Here is a 20,590-nt window from a genome sequence, read left to right as displayed (position 1 = left end):
GAATGGGACTATATCAAACTTAGAAACTTCTGCACAGCAAAAGAAACCATCAACAAAATATAAAGGCCACCAACTGAAGGGGAGAAGATTTTTGCAAACAGTGCCTCCGATAAGGGGCTAATATTCAAAATATAAAAGGAACTCATGCAACTCAAGAACAAAAAACAAACAACCCATTTGAAAAATGGGCAGACAACCTGAAGAGACATTTCTCCAAAGAGGACATACAAACGGCAAATAGACATATGAAAAAATGCACAACATCACTAATCATCAGAGAAATGCAAATAAAACCACAATGAGGTCTCACCTCACCCCAGTTAGAATGGCTGTCATCAACAAGACAAATAGTAACAAGTATTGGAGAGCCTGTTAAGAAAAAGGAACCCTCATACATTGTTGGTGGGAATGCAGACTGGTGCAGCCGTTATGGAAGGCAGTGTGGAGGTTCCTCAAAGAATTACGAATAGAATTGCCATATGACCCAGCAATCCCTCTCCTGTGTATCTACCCAAAAAATCTGAAAACATTTAGAGATAAAGACACGTGTGCTCCAATGTTCATTGCAGCTTTGTTTACGGTGGCCAAGACATGGAAACAACCAAAATGTCCTTCGATAGATGAATGGATAAAGAAGTTGTGGTATATATACACAATGGAATACTATTCGGCGGTAAGAAAAGATGATATAGGAACATTTGTGACAACATGGATGGATCTGAGAGAGTAATGCTGAGCGAAATAAGTCAGACAGAAAAAGCAGAGAACCATGTGATTTCACTGATATGTGGTATATAAACCAAAAACAACAAAAGAACAAGACAAAGAAATGAGAAACAGAAACTCATAGACACAGATAATAGTTTAGTTGTTGCCAGAGAGTAAGGGGGGTGGAGGGCGGGGGTGGGAGATGAGGGTAAGGGAGATCGAATATATGGTGATGGAAGGAGAACTGACTCTGGGTGATGAACACACAATGGGATTTATAGATGATCCAATACAGAATTGTACACCTGAAATCTATGTAATTTTACTAACAATTGTCACCCCAATAAATTTAATAAAATTAATTAAAAAAAAAAAAGAGCAATCACAAACACACACACACACACACACAAAAAATAAATAAATAAATAATAAAATAGATTTCAAAAGTTCCACCTTAGGAATGTAAATTTGACTTAATTACTCTCCAAATTAGTCATTTCTGATCATTAAAACCTGAGAAAAATGATCTTTACATATGTGTAAGGAATAATCTGTCTTCTGATAGCATGTTCATCTGACATGGTGGTTTGTTGTGGTGGCTGCCCCAGCGTCAAGAGGCATGACCAGTGGTACACATGGTAACTGACCTCACAGTTTTGTCCAGTGGATCATGGTTCTGGTGGTGGTGATTTTAGACAAAGCATGTTTGTACTGATTGTATTTGCTCTGTTTATATGATTTTCATTTCTTCAGTTTAAATAGCACTTCTCTCAGGGGAAAGGAAGTCACTTGTTTTCATGAGCTTTAGCACTAATGTTTTTTTTGGGTTTTCTTTACAACATTGTTAATTATATTCCCGATACTGTATTTCATATCCCCATGACCTTTTTTTAATTAAAGTTTATTGGGGTGACAATTGTTAGTGAAGTTACATAGATTTCAGGTGTACAATTCTGCATTACATCATCTATAAATCCCATTGTGTGTTCACCACCCAGAGTCAATTCTCCTTCCATCACCACATATTTCATCCCCTTTACCCTCAACTACCACCCTCCTCCCCCCTTATCCTCTGGTAACCACTAAACTATTGTCTGTGTCTATGAGTTTTTGTTTCTCATTTGTTTGGAAACAACCAAAATGTCCTCTGATAGATGAATGGATAAAGAAGTTGTGGTATATATACACAATGGAATACTATTCGGCGGTAAGAAAAGATGATATAGGAACATTTGTGACAACATGGATGGATCTTGAGAGTATGATGCTAAGCGAAATAAGTCAGACAGAAAAAGCAGAGAACCATATGATTTCACTGATATGTGGTATATAAACCAAAAACAACAAAAGATCAAGACAAACCCATGACTATTTTGTGTCTACTGATATGCTCTTTCTAATCCCTTCACCTTCTCCCCATCCCCTCCCTGCTTTCAACTAGCAACCAACAGTTTGTTTGTTTTTCTATATCTCTGAGTCTATGTCTGTTTTGTTTGCTCACTTATTCTGTTATGTAGATATAAGTGAGATCATATGGTATTTGTCTTTCTCAGTCTGGCCTGTTTCACTTAGCATAATATTCTCAAGGGCCATCCATGTTGTTGCCAATGGTAAGATTTCACTTTTTGTTTTATAGCCAAGTAATACTCCATTGTATAAATGTACCACAGTTTCTTTATTCAATCGTCTATTGATGGGAATTTGGGTTGTTTCCGTATCTTGGCTATTGTGAACAGCGCTGCAATAGCATAAGGGTGCATCTTTTTTTTAATTAGTGCTTTGGATTTCTTTGGATAGATAGCCAAGAGTGGGATTACTGGGTCATAAGGTAGTTCCATTTTCAATTTTTTGAGGTATTTTCATACTGTTTTCCATAGTGCCAGTTGGGCACTGGATTTATCAAGGGGATCACTTCATAGATTGTGTAGATGCCTGACCAATGTGCTGTACAGCTGAAGCTGAAGTAGAATAACATTGTAGGTCAACTATATGTAAATACACACACACACACACACACACACAGACACACACACACACCTACATGGTCTGATAATTAAGTTGTTGAACTTTTTGCAGCGATATTGTTAAACTAAACTTTTTTTATATCAGAGGGATTATTCATTATGAATTTGTACCAATTGGACAAACAGTTAACCAAGTTTACTATTTGGAAATGCTGATTAGACTGCATGAAAAAGTTAGACGACCTGAACTTTTCACCAACAATTCATGGCTCCTGCATCACGACAATGCGCCAGCTCACATGGCACTGTCTGTGAGGGAGTTTTTAGTGAGTAAACAAATAACTGTATTGGAACATTCTCCCTACTCATCTGATCCAGCCCGCAACGACTTCTTTACCCGAAGATAAAGGAAATATTGAAAGGAAGACATTTCGATGGCATTCAGGGCATCAAGGGTAATTTGCGGACTGTTCTGATGGCCATTCCAGAAAGAATTCCAAAATTGCTTTGAAGGGTGGACTAAGTGCTAGTGTCACATCATAGCTTCCCAAGGGGAGTAATTCAAAGGTGACTGTAGTGATATTCAGCAATGAGGTATGTAGCACTTTGCCTAGGATGAGTTCGTGAACTTAATTGTCTGATACACACACACACACACACATATACACACATATATATATTACTCATTCATGGGAGGTAGAGTATAGCATAAGGAAGACAGTCAATGGTATTGTAACCGTTATATAAGATGTCATGGGGTAGTAGCTTGGAGGCGGGGGGTTATCACTTTGTGATGGATGTAAATATCTAGCTGTTATGTTGCCTTGTACACCTGAAACTAATAAAAATTAAATTAAATTAAAAAATGAAAATTGGTTTCATTTTTCAAAACTGGTTGGTTACCCTCAACCAGTTAAGTGAGGGTAGTTATATAAATAAAGAACCAGAGTGCACATTCAGTGTTTCATTGTGAAATGTTCCAGTGGGTTTAAAGGATATTTCCCTTGTCCAGGCTGTGTCTGAGCCCTGCACTCAGTAAGCCTCCTGGAGCCTGAGCGTTTCTTGTGTTGTGACCGCTGATTCCTATTTTCTCATTCTGAGCCATGTATCTCCCTTCCCTGTGATTCACTCCAAGCAGATTTCACGAGGATGGAAGTCATGGTTTTCTGGTTTCACTGGGCTCCCACGGGCACACAGAAGTTGTAGCTGGGTGCTGCTTAGGACCTAGCCAATCACCTGCACTTTTTTTTTTCCTGAGCAAAAAGCTCCCAAAAGAACGTAACACACTTCCTGGTGACCTATGGGCAAAAGGGCAGGGAAGAAATATCCAACCACAAGGGAGAAGGTCCCTGCCCAAAGGGGGAACAGGTGCTCTCCTGCCATGTTCAGAACATGAATGGGACTGCATACTAGGTGAGAGGCTGGCTGGTGTCACACGCAGTCACCTCCCTTCTATCCAAAGCACTGACCCTCGTGTTTCTGCCTTCGTGGCAACAGAGGCAGTACTGAGAGAAAGCTGTTGATGGGCAACCTGCCTTTTGAACCCAAGTTCCAGAAGGAGGTACAGCACTTATCCTAGTCTTAGGAGCCTGAATTTGTCACTCCCCTGATGGTTGGCACCAATTTGATTCTGCTCTGGCTGGAGGATATGTCTACTACGACACTAGTCGTGTGTCCCGTGGTTTCATAGGAGTTTACAGTCACTCTGGAAAGCAAGAGAAGTCTCTGTGAGCACCAACCTAGTCACAGCCCATAAAGGGGCCCCCAGAAGCAGAACCCTAATGGTGTGGAAACAGGTCATCTGTCTATGAGGGCACTGTAGGCAGACTGCAGACAAGAGGGCCATGAGGAAGGAGAGGAATGTTTGGGCAAGGGTGTGCTGTGAACAGGTATGACCTGCTCCACCCCTATTCAGGCAGCTGTGCTGAGCAAGCATATGTGCATAGGGCCCCTGATGCTCCTGCCTCAGCTGGTAATGCCATGGCGATGTCAAAGTGATTGCAGCCCAGGCCCCTCTGAGCCCAAGTAGAGAATCTCCCAAATTCCTGACCCTTACAAACTGGTAGAGATGTAAGTACTTATTCTTGTTTTAAGCCACAAAATTGGAGATGCTGTGTTTCTCAGCAGTGGATAATGAACACATCCTTCAGGAGAGAGCAGGCTGCCTAGGTTAGGTGAAGGACACCAGTCCTCAGGGCAGTCCTCAGGGAGCCCTCTCCAGATGGAGAGCCTTTTCACAACTGATTCAAGCATTTATAACAACCCATAACTGCAGTCAGGAAACAGACGGTCTGCCCCAATTAGATCATTTGAGGAGGGTTTATTTACAAAGACAGTGGGAAGGGTAGTTAGCCCAATAGACAGTGCAGTGGCTGGAGCAAGGAGCACTGAGAGCACAGGAGGGAGGCTTAGGAGAAGCTGGAGGAGGGGTCATTCCTGGGGCCTCACAGGTTGATGAGACCAGCCCTCTCCTCCTGTGTCTGACAGGGGCCATCCAGTGGTACTCAGGAAGTAGCCAGAGACCTGGCAGTGGAGACTGGGTCAGCCTCTCAGCCACAGGTAGGTGACCATGGGAAGGAGTCTGGAGGGCAGTGTACAGGCGACAATGGGAGAGACTCCCCTGACTGGGCCTGCCAGATGCCCAGGTCATGGTAAGAGCTTCACATGGACCTCATTTCATCCTCACAGCGACCTGTGGGGTCCACTGTGTAGATGGGGATACTAAGTCTCAGACTCCCTAGTCCCCTTTTCAAATCAGTGGAGTATTTGAAGTAAAGTCTCACACAGTCCTAAATGAAGCCTTGGCTGGGAACACCTGTGACCTCACAATGGGAGGGGATTTAAGGGTGAGATATGGATGAGAAGATGGGTCCTTGTGGGTCCAGGTTCAGGGTCAGAAGGCGATAGGCTGCTCTGCAGGGCATGGGAATCATAGCAGGCACACAGGGGCAATGTGAACATGTCTGCCTTTGGAAATATCTGTTGCTGGCAGCATTTAGAGGGAGCGAGAGGAATGTGGACAATGCCGGAGGAAGGGGACGCTTTAATAAGCCCAAGACCACATAAAATACATTATTTAATTGTGTCAGAACAAAGTGTGAAAGTGAGATTAAGTCTTCCATTTTCTTTGCTTCGTATCACCTCCCAGAGCTGAAGGCATCTTCTTCCCAGGAGGACCAACTAGGATAAAGGACCAGGCTTCCACCTGCAGGGAGAATTGACCCTGCATAAATAGGTGTTAGCCTGCTACTGCCATTAGAAAAGAGGTGATCAGGAGGTTATAAAATCCTTGGGGCCATATACCAGTCAAGAGAGAATGGGGTTTGGAGATAACACTCCATAAGTTGAAAATAAAACTGGGAGAGTCACGGGTCTGGGCCACTTCCCTTCCTGCAAACTATAACTCCATGTGTGACATGCAGCTTATGTGCAGGAGGAGTCAAAGTGGTGCCTCCAAGGAAGCTGAGCTTATAGACATCCAACTCGCCCAGCTTCCTTCCCACCCATCGTGAGCCTCCTGAAGTGAAAGGTGATTCTGTCAGAAATGCAGGAGTCACCAGAATCCTCTCCATGTGGGTGGATCCATGGCTTCCTCCCTGCAAAGTCATGGTTCTCATCCTACTTTGCCTGGATTGTCCCAACCTAGCACAGCAAGTCCCACGTCCTGGAAAACCAGGACTCTTGGCCACCTTGGTTTTACCCTTGCCTGTATGTTAGAATCACCAAAGAGGTTGAAAGGCAGAGAAGACCCAGTATGAGCCCAGAGCTTCTGACTTACCTGGCCTGGGGTGTGGCCTGGGCATTGGGAGTTTTCAAAGCTCCCCAGGGATTTGAATGTCCACCAGATTTGAGAACTCCTGTTACAAAGCTATCTGACAGCACAGTTGGTGTTGAGCAGGCCCATGGATGCCCTGGGGTCCAGTTTCTCAGTGTGCTTGCTGAACATTCACTACATGAGGAGACAAGTCTAGATTTCCAATTAGGACAAGCAAATGACATCTGTTCATTCCAGCCAAGAATAACCTGTGATGTCCTCCAGCCCCTGCCAGCAGATGCTGGCTTGGCTCTGTTCCTTAGTACCTCCTGTTCTTGTCTCCCTATACAGCAGGCAGAGTAGCTTGGAACATAGCCATATGGTGAAACCAGAGAGCCTGGCTGACCCTCTTCTTATAAAAATGCATGTGCATGCAGTCTTGCCTTCAGAATCAGGGGTTCAAAGACCCATGGACCTAGGGGAAAAGCTCCTGCCCTCATGAACAACAAGAAAACTGGTCCCAAAAGCCTGGAGTTTTAGTCCTGAAATTGTCAGGGTGGAAACATTTCTCCAAGTCTGCACCCTCTCAATGAAAGGAGCAAGCTGTTTTGTCACACTGTGATACATTTTCTAAAACAAAGGAAGCATGTCAGGGATCACATATTAGACCTTGGTGTCCAGTCAGTATGTAGCATGGAAACAGCAGTGCTGCCTCATAGAGCTTCTGTGACATGCAGATGTTGAGTAACATGACTGAAAGAAGACTGCTTACCAATGAGACTTTATCTCTTTATGGTTTCTGATGCATCTCAGCTGATAGTGTCTCTAACACAACAAAATTCCTGGGTCTCTGTTGAACAATCACCCTAGAACCAAATGAAAATACAGATCAAAGTCCCTCAGCTATGAGAGCAAAAAAACAAGAGTAATTCCCAAGCAGACACTTGGGGCTCCTGGGGATGAGAGCGCCAGCACTGTATGTGCTCAGAAACCACAGATGGGTGTGGGGCAGGGGTCTGTGGAGTTGAGCCAAAGCTCAGGTTAAGATTTCCCAGTGGCCTGCGTTCCTCACAAAGGCCATCAGAGAAACCAGGAGCATGCACTTAGGGGCCAATACCACTTGGGGGATTTGAAGGGAGCTGATCTTCAATCATTAAAAAAAAAAAAAAAAAACTGGTGTAGCAATACTTCTACCATACAAAATAGACTTTAAAACAAAGGCTGTACCAAGAGACAAAGAAGGACCCAGAAATCCAACTTCTGGGATTTACCTGAAGAAACTGAAAATGCTACTTTGAGGAGACATGTGCATTTATACGTCCATTGCAACATTGTTTACAATGGCCAAGATGTGGAGGTAGCGTGGGTGTCTGTTGATGGATGAATGGACAAAGAGGAGGTGGTACATGTATACATTGGAATATTGGAATATTGCCATTTGCTGTGTGGATGTGTTAGACAGAGAAAGACAGATGCAATGTGATTTTGCTTGTATGTGGAATCTAAAGAACAAAATAAACAAACAAACAAAACAGAATGAAACTTGTAGATATAGAGAACATTTTGATGGTTGCCAGATGGGAGGGGGTTTGGGAGGAGTGGGTGAAGATGGGGAAGGGATTAAGAAGTACAAAGTGGTAGTTACAAAATAGTCATGGGAGTGTAAAATAAAATATAGGAAATATAGTCAATAATATGGTAATAACCATGTATGGTGCTAGGTGAGTACCAGATTAGTCAAGGGGATCGCTTCTTAAATTATATAAATATCCTTTTTTTTTAATTTATTGGGGTGACAATTGTTCATAAAATTACATAGACTTCAGGTGTACAATTAAAAAAATTATATAAATATCTAATCACTATGCTGTACACCTGAAATTAATATAAAGTAATGTCTAATGTCAAATGTAATTGAAAATTTTAAAAAGGTGAAGGGGAATAAAAGGTTCAAATTTCCAGGTATAAAACAAATAAGTCATGAGGATATAATGTACAGCATAGAGAATATAGTTAGTAATATTGTGATAGCATGGATGGTGTCAGATGGTTGCTAGACTTATCATGGTGATCATTTCTTTAGGTATATAAATGTTGAATAACTATGTTGTACACAGGAAGCTAATGTAATATTGTATATTAGCTATATTTTAATAAAAACCTTAATAAAAATGTTTAGTGAGTTCCTGCCATCCTCCCAGAGCATGAGTTCAGGCTTCAGGCAGAACATATGGACAAGTGAGATGTGGACCTGTCTCTGGAGGTGACTCACCATTGAGCAGGGAAGGCAACCACTAAAGGGCATTACTAAAATGCATGAACTCTGATGAGATAGGTCAGGTCTCTGAGACACAGGAGGCCCCTGTAGGGGCCTGAGTCCAGGGGTAAGGAATGAGAAGTGGCCACACTGACTTCCTCTCTGTATCTCTGCATTGCTCCTGCAGCAGAATCCAGTGATGGTGACAAGGATAGTGCTAATGGCAGAGATAGCAGCAAATTCCGTTCTAGTGGAGGGTGGCTGCTTGGCTAAGGACAGGCATTTATAGTGAATTATGTCCTAGGACCTTAGAGTGTGGAAGTGCTGCTAGATAAAATTAAACTCAGCCAATTAAGACTTAATTAATTAATTAATTAATTAATTAATTAATTAATTGCTACTGTCTTAGGAGGCTTCCCATTCTGCAATCCCTTAGCCCTGCTTCATTGAAAATTGGTGGTGGTGGTGAACACACAATGTGATATATTGATGATGTATTACAGAATTGTACGCCTGAAACCTATATAACTTTATTAGCAATTGTCACCCCAATAAACTTCAATTAAAAAAAATTGTTGGTGGTTAGCTTCCAAACTCGTTTCCAAGCCAAAAAAACATGGGGAAGGAAGTCACAGAAACTGGCCTTTGAGATTCAGAAATTGGGGGAAAGAGAGGGAGGCCACAAAGCAGACCAGAGTCCCTTCTCAACCCGACACAGCTTCAAACCTCATAAGATCGGGTCAGGACCACAGACAATGGAAAATAATTTTATGAGTCCTCTTGGAGTCTCATACTTTGTGGTCCATTGCAAAGACCTTGGTGTTTTTAGTTTAAATAAAAAATGTACTGATTCCCACACCTGCCTACACAAAGCAGAAATACTACTAGTGACGTGGAAATGAGATCCGGCCAGAATCTGGTTCCTGGAGATGGGCCAGAGAGCAAGTTAGGACATTCTAGTAGGGCAGTAGGCTCTGCTTTTATCTGACCACCTGTGGGCATTATTGCCCTCAGTATCACATGGCATTTCTGGAAGTTATGCACCCTAGCAGCCTTTGCCCTCATCTGCCAGACGAGCCACCCTTTTATAGGATATTCCCTCCATGATGGTCACAGCTGAATCACACGACCATTTCCACACTCCCGGTTTTGTTTTTCTAATCTCATTTGTAGAGTGGGACAAGGAAGGAAGGGGTTGAGGATGGGTATATGGATCTGTCAGAAAATACCAAATTAGATATAGCATCCAAAACCTCCTCATTCTTGCAACCTCATGACCCCAAGAAACATGAATCTTATTAAACCAACACCTTGTTATGTAATTGAGCAACCAGAAATCTAGGTATTGGTCTTACAACAAATCAATTTATTGATGGATGAATTGTATCAATGCTAGCTATGTAAGGGAGGGAGATGGTCAGGAAAGCATTATTCCTAGGCTACCAGCTGAAGAGTATAGTCTCAAGTGTCCTGCAATCGATTTAATGATCTCATGCCACAGTTTCTTCCCTGGGAAATGAAAACCATAATATCTTTTCCCACGCTCTTTACTATACTGTAAAGATTAAATAAGATAAATGTGAACATACTTTAAAAATTTTAGTGTTATCCAAATGAAAGGAAGTGTCATTTTGGGTAGAAAGAAGGGCACTGGAGGTGTAATATCTATACCATCCTTGGCATACTGGTGCCCTAGCCTCCAAGCCCCACCCTAGTGGTGCTCAGCTGGGTTACTGCCAACCATGGGTGTTTCTTTGGGTCTCTTTTGTGTTTTTTTGTGCTTTGAGTGCCTTGCAGTGGGGAAGCAGTAATAAGCAACACCTGCCTATTCCTTCCCTGCCAGTTAGAGAGAACTGCTATCAACAGCTGGGGGCATGTACAGTTCCCCTTGGCAAGTCCTTTCTCCCTGGAATCAGTTAAGTTCAAGATTGGAAGGGAGCCAGAGGTGAGCCCTACACTCACTTTATTTGTTTTGACTTGCTCATCTTGACTTTCTTCTCCCCCTTTCCTTTCCAACTCTACAGACGAACAAAGCCGTGGCCAAGGGGGACTTCCACCAGGCTGGCAACAGTTCTCGGCGAGCACTGTTCCTGGCTGTGCTCTCCATTACAATTGGAACTGGCATCTATGTGGGCGTGGCTGTGGCCCTCATCGCCTACCTCTCCAAGAACAATCACCTATGATGAGCTTCCTCCGGGTACACAGGGGAAGAACCTGGGACCAGTTGCATGTGGATGCAGAGAAATGAGGGCTGGCAAGAGAGACACATATGTGTGACACTGTATAGCATAAATTATTGCCAAACAACTCCATAACACCCTGAAATTTCTACCTATGGATTTTTTTGGTTTTTACCCTTTCATTTTATTTTCACAGCACTGTGTAGACCATGAGACAAATGGGTACTGCTAAACTTTCCAAGTGGAAGCTCCAGAGATCCTAACCCACGAGTCTGTCTCTGGATGGTTTCTGGTAGTTTAATGACAAAGCAGCTCTTTCTGCAGTCTGCCAGTGCCTGGAATACCATAGTGTTAGCAATATACGAACAGTAACAATGTGTTTATTTTTTATGGAGTATGGTGCAATAAGCAGAAGGCAGGGGACATACCTTCTGTCTGTTTCTGTGGTTGACTCCTCTGGCAGTCCCTCAGTCCACTCTCCTTCCCTGACCAAGAAGAAAGACAAAACTGCTGGCAGGACCCATGTTGTCACTTGTCTTCAGATAGGTCCATCCCTGAAAGTACAAAGCCAGAATAGCATGGGACCTGTCCCCAGGCCCAGTCTTTTATTCCCTCCACACTGTCCCCAGCCTAGGAACACCTGCCCTCTCTTGGAACATGTCCAAATTCAACAGCCACCACACAGCAATCTGCAATCTTGGGCCTCATTGATCTGGGGGTGGGGAGCAGGCCACAGTCCTTCCTAAGACTCCTCCCAGAAGGCCCCAAGGTTTGCTCCAGGAACTCAAAGCAAAGGAGCTGTGGATGCCACCTCACCATAAAGAGTTAGCACTCACCTTGGTGATAAGTAGTGGCACTAGCGATCTTAGAAGGAGATGACCATTCTGTCGACTAAATGAATAGCTATTTTCTTGTCATTTTTTTAAAGTGCAACTATTGTTTTATGCTGCTTAAGTTACCAGATGAATGCTGAGAAATAACTAATCACAGACATTTTAATACCACTTCTCTGCTGTTTGACGAGTGTTCATTATCTAACAAAAAATATCTTTTAACTTTTTTGCTTAAGACTTTTCTTTCTGATTAATAACAATCCTTGGGTTTCACTTATAGTTTTTACTTGTTTAAATAACCACAAAGCCACCCAGGACTCAGCTGCTGAAACAGGTCTCCTAAGATGAGAATGAAATCATCTCTGGCTGCTTGAGTTCCACCTTGAATACTGTTACTAAGTATTGTTTTCCTGATACTTTTGGTGGACACTGAGACCATCTCTCTAGGAGAGATTTCACCCCAGCATTTACAGAATTCCTGCTGCTTGGGTCCCCGCTCCAAATTCCTGATTTGATTGATCAGAGGTACAGCCTGGTGGTTCCAGTGTGCGGTACAAGTATCCTAGAGTAAGCACTCAGGTTTGATCTCCCTCACCCTTGACCTTAAAAACTTAATATTTTGTAAATTACTAGCACTGCCTTCCTGGGTCAAGTCCAAGATCCTCTACTATTTGGCTCAAATGGATGCTTCAAAAATGTGCTCTCAAAAGAATAAATGGAAGAAGCCCAAATGTCCCTATAAGAGTCAGAATAACCTGGAGAAAGTATGGATTTGGGATCAGTACTTTCTAGCTCTGTGATCCTGGATAGATGGGTGCACTTCTCTGAACCTCATCTTTAGAAGAGGATGGTGAATGAGGCCCACTTCCTAGGATTCTGCTGAGTACATGGACACAGAGCCCAGCCACTCGCATGGGTCATGTGAGAAAGGTGGGGTGGTCACCATTATTCCCAGTGTCAAGGTAGTCATCCCACAGCTTGTTTGTGTCCTCCCATCTTTTCAGTGCTATCTCTCAGGATTTATTCATCAGGAGCCATTGTATGAAATGGACTTTTGTATTTGTCCTAAAACAGTTCATTTTATGTTCAAGAGGTATCCAAAATTCCATGTTTTTGGATTTGGTTAAGAAGTAGAATCAACCCTGTGTGTCCCATCTTACCATCTCTACCACCACATCATGTTTGCTCTATACCAATCCCTCCGTGCCCAGGCATCCTGTCTCCTGCTACACCAACCTCCTATCCTCTCTCAGTCCCTGACTTTGCAGATGGAAAAGCCTCCATTTAAAATATGAGGTGTGATAAAAAAAAATACAGTGAATGTTTAAATTAAAAAATTATTATAGTAAAATACATTGTCATTAATCCCCCTCAAAATACTCCCCCTCACTTTGAACACACTTATCCCATAATCCTTGCCACTTTATGAAGCAGTTCTGGAAGTCCTCTTTCATGAGTGTCTTTATTTGTGCTGTCGTGGCTGCCTCAATGTCCTGAATCGATTTAAAATGTTTACCTTTCCTGGTCATTTTGACTTTGGAGAAGAGCCAGAAGTCAAATGATGCCAGATATGGTGAATAAGGTGGATGAGAATACACTGTAGTGTTTTTATTTGACAGAAGCAATGTGTGACACAGAACATTGTCATGATGGAGGATGAATCCATTTGCCCATTTCTCAGGCCATTTTCTACATACATAATTTCTTAAACTCTCATAAAGACACTAACGAAAGAGGACTTCCAGAACTGCTTCAGAAAGTAGCAAGAATGATGGGATTAGTGTGTTCAAAGCAAGGGAGAGTATTTTGAGGGGGGTTCATGGCAATGTGTCTTTTATTATAATAAACTTTTTTTATTAAAACATTCACCATAGTTTTGTTTTGTTGTTGTTGTTGTTGTTGTTTTAATCACACTGCATAGCTTAGCCCTGTTTGTACTTTGTGAAGCTCTACCAAGTCCTTCCTGAGGACCATTACCAGGACCATATGTAGTACTATATGGTGTGAATGGTCATATGGGTGTGGTAGGGTCCGGTCTGAACATGTTAGGACAGCTGAATGGAGCACATGTGGCCCTACCCCTCACTTAATAGGTAGACACAGTACAGCGCAGTCCTATGACCCATGGGGAACATGATTCTATGTCATCTTCAGTGGTTTTGTTCATGACTGCTGCACAGCATAGCAATCTTCTAAATGTGCCAGGGCTGCCATGTGCCCATAAATTCACATTATCCCAGTTGTCATTGCAGCCACCACCAATGAGGCACCACCTTGCACAGGCCCTGCACATTATCTCATGTAGTCCCAAGAACTCCAGTGGGTAGGTGACAGAATTGAGATTCAGAGAAGGTAACTTGCCCAGCACCATGCAAGTGGCAGCTGCAGAGCAAGGAGGGAAGCACCAGCCTGGTCCCCTCCAGGTAACAAAGCACTACTCATGGAATTTGCTTCCTTGTCCCTCACCATGGCACAGCCTACTCCTCGAGAGCAGCTCATTCCATTCCTGTAAAAACTCTTTACTACAACTATTTTATTGACAGATACAGACCCAGAGCACATAAGTAATTTTCACCTAAGTCATGCACCTGGGAAACAGCAAAGTCAAGATGCATCCCACACCATTGAATCCTAAACCCCATCAGCTGCCTTTTACACCATGTTGCTCAGCTGTGGCTTTTACAAGCAAGAAAAAATTCATCTGAGCCCAGACCCCACTGTTGCCATATCAACACTCTTAGAGACCTGAAAATTACTTTGGTTTATGTTTCACAGCATGTCTTTGCCAGCTGGTGGTGGGAGCAATGTGGGGAGTAGGGTGGAAGACCTGAGGTGACTTCCATGGAAAATAAGGTCTCAGAAAAGCTGGTTAGGGCATATCTCGTTCCTGTACACAGTGTTTTCCCTCCCCCACCCTTAAAGGCATCCATGGGTAATCTATCTCTATCTGCCACAAGGTTCTTCCCTGCCCCTTCTTCAACAGTCATCCACACTTCACCAGTCATGCTTACTTCGCTACACCAGGCGTCCTCGCTTCACAAGGTGTTCCCCTCTTCGCCAGGTTACCCTCTGCATCAAGTGCCCCTCCACCCTTTTACCAGGTACTTGCAGTTTCATCAGATGTCCCACTTGCCCAGATATTTCAACTCTTCCCAATGAACTACAATGGGTCCAAGGAGAACATGGTGAGACAGGCCACATCTGTAGGTCACTGTGCTATCAGCAGCTGTCCAAGGTGCCTGTCATGCAGGGTGGCATGCGGGGTCTCTGGTCCCGCTCCCCACATAAGAACGCAGGATATGGCAAGGCCAAAAAGGAACACCCACGGAGCCATAGATAGGGGAGTCATACCACTATAGTTTCACTGGCTTCTGGGTTGGAGACACAGGAAGCAGGATGCACACGATCTGTAACCTGCCGTCTGCTTCTCTGCCAACCAACCAACCCCACCTGCTACCTGCAATCCGCACTGCTAACTGCAATCCGCTTTTGCTACCTCAGCCACCATCTTGCTAGCCCCCATTTGCTTCTAGCATAGCCACAGCAGTTATATTAGTGGCCAATGGCTCACTGGTATAGCTGATGGCCAACTAGCCACAGCTGATGGCCATCCAATCACAGTTGATAGCCATTTACTACACAAGTGAGCACCTTTCCAAGTGAGGGTGAGAGCCTGGAAACTGCACTCCTGGCTCTGTCCCCACAGTGCCACAGACAGTTGGACCATACAGCTAACTGGGAACAGGGCCTTGAAAATAGCTGAGCAGTGTATTTCTCACACTTAGCCAGTTACCCGGCACCTGCCAAGATGCTAGAGGCCTCCTTCATTAGGAGCAGCCTCTGGCTTTAAAATGCATTACAAGAACAGCCTTCTCATTAGTCAACAACTGTTACTACTCCCAGATATATAAATGTCAAATGGTTACTGAGCCATGGCCAAATCTGCCTTAAGCCTCTGGCCTGAGTTTCAGGGCCTGATGCCTGAGGTGGGTTTTTTTGTTTTGTTTAATTAAAGTTTATTGGGGTGACAACTGTACTAAAGTTACGTAGGTTTCAGTTGTACAATTATGTAATACATCATTGTCATGCAGGGTGTCAGGAGAGGTCTCTAGTCCCGCTCCCCACATAAGAATGCAGGACATGGTGAGGCCAAAAAGGAACATCCTTGGAGCCATAGATAGGGGAGTCATACCACCATATTCTTGCTGGTGGCTGGTCGAGACACAGGAAGCAGGAGCCACACTGTCCGCAACCTGCCATCCTAACTGCCAGCCACCATCTTGATAGCTTGCATTTTCTGCTAGTGTAGCCACGACAGTTATATTAGTGGCCAATGGCTCACTGGTTACAGCTAACGGCTAACTAGCCACAGCTGATGACCATCCAATCACAGTTGATAGCCATTTATTACTGAGCCAGCACCTTACCACGTGAGGCCGAGAGCCTAAAAACTGCATTCCTGGCTCTGTCCCCACAATCATAAATCTATCATATTGTGTGTTCACCACCCAGAGTCAGTTCTCCTTCCATTACCGTATATTTGATCCCTTTTAGCCTCATCTACCACAATCCTCACCCCTTACACTGTGGTAAGCACTAGACTGTTGTCTGTGTCTATGAGTTCAGATTGTTCATTTGTTTGTCTTCTTCCTTTGCTGTTTTCAGTTTTATATATGACATATCAATGAAATCCTATGGTTCTCAATTGCTTCTGTCTGACATATTTTGCTTAGCATAATGATCTCAAGATTTATCCATGTTGTCACAAATGATACTACTTCATCTTTTCTTACCGCTGAATAGTATTCCATGTATATATATATACCACATCTTCTTTATCCATTCATCTATCGTGGGACACTTTGGTTGTTTTCATGACTTGGCCACCGTAAATAAAGCCACCATGAACATTGGAGCACACATATGTTTATGGAAAAATGTTTTCAGATTTTTGGGGTAGATACCCAGGAGAGGGATTGCTGGGTCATATGGTAATTCTATTCATAATTTTTTGAGGAACCTCCACACTGCCTTCCATGGTGGCTGCACCAGTCTGCATTCCCACCAACAGTGTATGAGGGTTCCTTTTTCTCCACAACCTCTCCAACAGTTGTTATTATTTGTCTTGTTGATGATAGCCATTCTGACTGGTGGGAGGATAGAGACCAGGGATGCTGCTCAACATCTTACAATGCACAGGACAGCCCCAAAACAGAGAAACAGCCAACCTGTACTTTACCATCTGTCTCAATCATTCACAACACAAGCAGGTGAAAACTGACTGAATTTAGCACCACCTAGGTGGAGCACCAACCAGCTTGGAATCCACTCTCAGAACAACAATACTTCATTCATACCCCTTACCATAGTTTAACTAAGAAAGAAAAGGAAAGGGGGAAGAAGAGAGGAAGAGAGAGGTACCCTGTCTCCTGGAAGAAGCTTCAGCTTCCCCGGACACATACCCATCTGCCTTTAGCAGCACAAGTGTTGATTCTAAAACAGTGACAGAACAATAAATGCCTCTCACATTTGATATGACACAGGACTTTGTAAAGACGGCTCTCCTGTCTACTCAACCACTGAGCCTCACAGAAATCCTCTGGTTCAGAAGGCTCCATGGGCCTCTTCATAGGTGACAGAGCCAGGACTCCCAGAGGGGACTTGCTCAGGTCCACACAGACAGTTGGTGGAGAACGGGACTCAGGTTTCCTCACTAGTGGCCAACCTTCCTTTCCCAGCTGCTCTGTGAAGGTGCAGGCCAGGGAAATGTTCATGCCAGGTCAGCCACACATTGCCAGTAGCCTGGCTCTCATTTCCACAACAGTGGTTCAGATGCCTTCAGGGAGCCACTCCTCCAACTCCTAGTCAGAAATCAGATCCACAGGGTCAGAGCTGTACACAGGAAGGGTTCGGTTTCTCCTGTTCCTTTCCAGTGAAGAAGGGGAGAACTGACTGATTTTTGAAAACTGCGGCTGGCCAAGGTCCAGCAGGGGCCACAGGAGCTGCAGGCTTCTCCACAGGACTTATCCATGCTGAGTCCTTTGACATCACTTTGGAATAGAACCAGAGATGTGAGGCTGCAGGGCAGCCTGTTCTACATCAGTGTGGTATGACAAGCATTTGCTGAGCACCTTCTGTGATGGGCCCTACAGGGACAAAGAGAGGAAGAGATCAGATCTGGGGATACTTAGAGCCATATGGGGACAGTGCAGAAGTGGAATCCAAGGCTGTGGGTATCCGTACTTGTGGAGTTAGGTCTTTAACATATGGATTTGGGGGAGCACAATTCAGCTCATACCACTACCCAAGCTCATGCATCTTCCATCCCTGTGACTGCCTGCCTCTCCCCACATATACTTCCATAGTCACCTTGAGCCCTCATTACACCGCTCCCCTCCACCGTTGTCTTCAGCTCCAGCCACATCTGTTCATCTGTCTTACTGCCCATGCCTGTAGGCCCTAAACCAAAGCTGTGTTTGATGGACAAAGGGCTTAAGCTGCCCACATGTGGGCAGTGGGTAGTCCAGCACCTTAGAGGCCCTTACCCACTGCAGGGCAGGGAACCAAGCTTGCACCTGTGTGAGATCCTGACTAGGCTGTATCGCCTGAGCCAGGACACCAGAATCCTGCAGGCAAAGAGCATGTTAGCATCTGAGACAGAGAAGGAGCCAGGCTTGTGACACAGCTACAAAGCCTCCAAGGCTGGAGTTCTTTTCACTCAGCCTGCCTTCAGGCCAGCTACAGCTGAGCCCTGACAGATAGGGGTGCCCAGTACAACTCAAAGGGCTTGGCCTCAGGCTCTCATCACCACAGCAGGGAACCACTGGGGAACTGGCACTCTCAGGTCAGGTTGGGTGGGGGTGGTGGGTCCCGCAGAGACACAAGTGTGAGATGCTTGGACATGGGGCCACCCCCAGTGAGGACAGAGAGAAGAGTTGGAAAAGATGGCCAACAGGTGTTGGTGATGATGTGCTCATATACACCAGGTGCCCCTCAGGAATCCCCAGGAATACTCAGCAGTTTTCAGAGTAATGAGTTCCCACCTGAGCCTGCCTGAGGGTGGAAGCCAAGATCCCTTCAGCTGCTTTTACATGGAACCTGTGGTCTATGCACAGCTACTCTACTCAGACCCAGGTTGCCTGCTGTGAGGAATGTGACCTCAGAGCTACAGCCACACTCTTCCTAGCCAATGGCTGAGCCGAGCAGTTGCAGAGGGCCCAGCCATTTCCACCCAACCAGGTTTCCTCTACCAGCATTCTTTGCTGGGGAGTACCTGATGGCTGCCAATTTCCCTATATTCTGACAGCTTCTCCTGCAGTCTGGCTTCTTCCATTTCCAGTTCACACGTGTTAGTCCCTAATAAACTTTTTACCCTTCACCCTGAAATTGCTTCTTGGAGAACCTAGCCTGCAACAATCTCCATTGGTGAGGTCTGGGAAATGAGAACAGATTTTAGATAATTGAAGCTCAAAGAGGTGAAAAGATATGCCCAGAACTCACGAGCTGCTAGAGATTAACCACAAGTGCCTCCCCATTCCCACATCAAACCAACAATCCACACTGCAGTTTATGAAGCACCTTCACATAACTCACTTTGCCCCCACACACCCCAACCTCCTTCCCTTCTCACAGATGACACTCAGGCCTCTGCAGTGATCAGTTCCAGAACTCACCCCCGGATTTCCAGACCTACATCTTTTCCCTATATTATCCAAGTATTCCCTCTGCCACTGCCCAAAGCAAAGTGGCTCCTGCTGTGGCAGGAACCCTCTGGGGTTGCAAGGAAAGGGGGTGCACTTCTCACTGGTGCTGCAGTGGGTGTTCAGCCCACACTGGTTCACTCTGATAGCGACAAGCTCGATAGGGTTAGCAAATCCATTGGGAACCCACAGCTCCAGACAAATTTTGTTTCTCTGTCTACAAAAGAGAGTAGGCTTTCTGTTTTGTTTTGTTTTGTTTTGTTTTGTTTGTTTGTTTGTTTTGCAGAAGGTCTCATTAGCAGAACCACATGGAAAGGTTGTCCTTAATGTTTAGTGTCAATGTTTGCAGAGCCTTGATTTGCATAGTCATGGCATTTTATGCTGTTTTTCATTCTGTGTTCCCTGTGCAATTAAAATTTCTCAATTTTCACTTGCTTATCACATGTGAAAGATCTTCTGGATTAAATTCAGCTTGATTTTTCTGGGAGCAGAAGTGGCTCATGATGGTACAGTTGGGAAAACTCTCGTCACTTCTAAGTTGTGTGCCAAAGAGAAAAATAAATATGTTTTTCATTTTTATAGTTTGCAAAACAAATTTGATTCCTTTGAAAATGAACCAAGCCAGTTCCTCTACTCACACCCAAGCCACAGCTCCTGGAGGGTGGACCTTGAGCAAAGAAGCTGCAAGCAATTGAACTGCCCGGGGGTCTGCTTACTGTGCCTCCTCAACAACCTGAGAGCGTTTTTGAACCCTCATAAAGCAACCAGAGGTAGAGGAGCCCCATTTCATTCCCATTTTCCCTCCCAATCCCCTACCCACAAGTAGACACTCTCCCAGTAACCAAGTCCATAGCAGCCATTTGGGGCTTTCCACACCCAAATTTCCAGCAGAGATATCGCACTCTGGTTCATATTTGATAAGATAGAGGTTTTGCACCAGCTGGGCACAACTGTCCTGGAATGTCAAAGGTCAACTCAGAATTCTCTTAAAAATACCCCCCCACACACACACACAACATGGGCAGCAGCTGGAAGGTGTTTGATGGTGGTCCAGGAGCTCTGCCTTCCAGGTCTACCTGATGCCCACAGACCACATGCTGCCCATCTGTCAAGGCCAGCCAAGGCCCACCTTCTCTATAAAGCCTTCTTTGACCACTGTCTCAACCCACAAGTATCCTGTCTGATCTGAACATT

At 44.4% G+C, this 20,590-nt stretch overlaps 1 protein-coding gene across 6 annotated transcripts in view; it reads left to right on the top strand.

Moving 5' to 3' along the window:
* The window catches only part of SYNDIG1 (synapse differentiation inducing 1), a 154,402-nt gene extending 134,427 nt beyond the window's left edge, over positions 1–19,975 (top strand). For 5 of the 6 annotated variants that reach the window (XM_074317311.1, XM_074317310.1, XM_074317312.1 and 2 more), the window contains 2 exons: positions 5,160–5,231; positions 10,708–19,975. In XM_074317311.1, coding sequence (XP_074173412.1) covers positions 5,160–5,231; positions 10,708–10,866 — 231 coding nt within the window. In that variant the 3' untranslated portion in view covers positions 10,867–19,975. The remainder of the gene's footprint in view (positions 1–5,159; positions 5,232–10,707) is intronic. The other variant, XM_074317315.1, reaches the window with a different exon arrangement.
* Positions 19,976–20,590: the final 615 nt, after the last annotated feature.

Source organism: Rhinolophus sinicus, linkage group LG13 (assembly GCF_036562045.2).
Source record: "Rhinolophus sinicus isolate RSC01 linkage group LG13, ASM3656204v1, whole genome shotgun sequence".
In the NCBI taxonomy this organism is placed as follows: domain Eukaryota; kingdom Metazoa; phylum Chordata; class Mammalia; order Chiroptera; family Rhinolophidae; genus Rhinolophus; species Rhinolophus sinicus.
This window is presented reverse-complemented; position numbering and strand designations above follow the sequence as displayed.